This window comes from Gossypium raimondii, chromosome 4 (assembly GCF_025698545.1).
Source record: "Gossypium raimondii isolate GPD5lz chromosome 4, ASM2569854v1, whole genome shotgun sequence".
In the NCBI taxonomy this organism is placed as follows: Eukaryota; Viridiplantae; Streptophyta; class Magnoliopsida; order Malvales; family Malvaceae; genus Gossypium; species Gossypium raimondii.
In genome coordinates this window covers 45,860,974-45,863,080 of record NC_068568.1, presented here as the reverse complement: position 1 = coordinate 45,863,080, position 2,107 = coordinate 45,860,974, and the positions used below count along the sequence as shown (strand labels likewise).

The 2,107-nt window shown below is 37.9% G+C and overlaps 1 protein-coding gene across 1 annotated transcript; it reads left to right on the top strand.

Moving 5' to 3' along the window:
• Positions 1 to 375: 375 nt before the first annotated feature.
• LOC105778768 (probable carboxylesterase 18) lies at positions 376 to 1,557 on the top strand. Its single transcript, XM_012602530.2, has one exon. The coding sequence runs from the start codon at positions 415 to 417 to the stop codon at positions 1,432 to 1,434; it is 1,020 nt and encodes a 339-aa protein (XP_012457984.1). The 5' UTR covers positions 376 to 414; the 3' UTR covers positions 1,435 to 1,557.
• Positions 1,558 to 2,107: the final 550 nt, after the last annotated feature.

Genomic DNA, 2,107 nt, shown 5'->3' with positions numbered 1-2,107 from the left:
AACAGGCGGCACTAAAGGAAGCAGCCTCACAAACCCCATACCTGTGCCTTGTATTTTTTTTTATTCTTGTTTTGAAAATAGAAAATATTGCTGTTTGTGATTAAAATAGTGTTAATTTTTTAATATTTTTAGTTAGATTTGAATGTATTTGAGAAGAAGAAGCTGAAAATAATGAAAAAAAATCAGATTTATTATTCTCTCATTAAAAAGGAATAAAAGTAACATGTGCTTATCACAATTTCACATAATCATTCCTCTTATCTAATATTATTTTAATCTACCATTAATAATATAATATATAGTTTTTATCATTTTAAATTATATATAAACACAAGGTTTGTCCAATCCAAAATGCATTCCCATTATATCATCAAAACTAGTTAAAATTCTCTCAAAAGAATAAATAAATAAAGTATGATCCTTGAAAAGCCTCGTCATCACGGCAAACATGAAAGGCAGGCACTCCCTTGGGCAGTAAGGCTGGTCGTCTCAATGGTCTCCACCGTCGTCGACAATGCCTGCCGTCCTAATGGCACTGTCAACCGTCGTCTCATCCACTTCCTCGACTACCAGACCCCTCCCATTTCTACCACCTCCGTCTCCTCCACCGACATCTCCATCGACGCCACACGTAACCTCTGGATTCGCCTTTACTCTCCCTCCAACAACCAACTCCTCCCTGTTCTTATTTTCTTCCATGGAGGCGGATTCAGCTTCCTAAGCCCCGCCTCCCTCGCCTTCGACATGGTTTGCCGTAACTTCGCCACCAACCTCCCCGCTATCGGTATCTCTGTCAACTATCGTCTAGCTCCTGAACACCGTTACCCTTCACAATGCCATGACGGGTTCGACGCTCTCAACTTCATTGACGAGAACTGGGCCACAGTCTTACCCAAAAACGCCGACTCAGCCCGCTGCTTCTTCGCCGGCGATAGCGCAGGTGCCAACCTGGCTCACCACGAGGCAGTCCAGGCATGCCGAACCAAGCTTCATACAATGAAGATGATTGGACTGATTTCAATACAACCATTTTTTGGCGGAGAAGAGAGAAGCCAGTCGGAGATGCAGCTAGTAGGGTCCGGCCTATTGGTGTCTGTCCCTTTAACGGATTGGTGTTGGAACGCATATTTGCCATTGGGGTCGAACCGAGACCATGAAGCGGCGAATGTGAGCGGTCCCAACGCAGATGACATATCAGGGTTAGATTTTCCGGCGACGATGGTGGTGGTGGGGGGATTTGATCCTTTGAAAGATTGGCAAAGAAGGTATTATGAATGGCTATTGAAATCTGGCAAAGAGGCGAGGTTGATCGAGTATCATAACATGATCCATGCGTTTTATACTTTCCCACTTTTGCCCGACTTCCCACTTGGTTGTGCAAATCAAGGAGTTCATTGCCAAGTGTTCATCCAGAGTTCCAAACCTCAAATCTGAAACCTACATGTCTCAACTTCAACTTTCACCTCGCAAGCTCAACTTAATCCATTTACCAATTTTATGTTGGATTTTCTCCTTTATATTTATTTGTGTATTTTCTTTTTGGGTAAATATGCTTTTTGGTACTTAAATTTGTATTTATTATTCAAATAAATACCTATGTTTTTTTTCGATTAATACTCAGAATTTAACTTTCTTCACACATTTTAATCCATTTTGGTAACTTCCTTAAAATTAGATGAAGTGGATTAATCAGATGCTGTCATGGCAAGTATATCGGGTGATGATGCAGTATGTGTGTCAGGTGTTTAAATCTAATTGATTCCATATTATCTAATTTTAACGAAGTTAAAATTTGAACTAAAATGTGTGATGAAAGTTAAATTTGAGTATTTTTAAAATTTTTTTCAACTAAATGTAATAAAAGTATTATATATTATATGTAGTATCATGTTTAAGTAAAACGAATTAATTTTCGGTAGTCGGTTAAAATTATAGATGATATGCATATTATCAAATTTGATATTTGAATTTCAACAAAACTTTTAATTTGATATTTAAACTTTTAAAATATTTATTTTGGTACTTAAACTTTAACAACTCAATGTGCTAAATTTGAGTAACGGAGTTAAATCACTAAAGACCAATTGTAAGGTGCCACATGTCATTT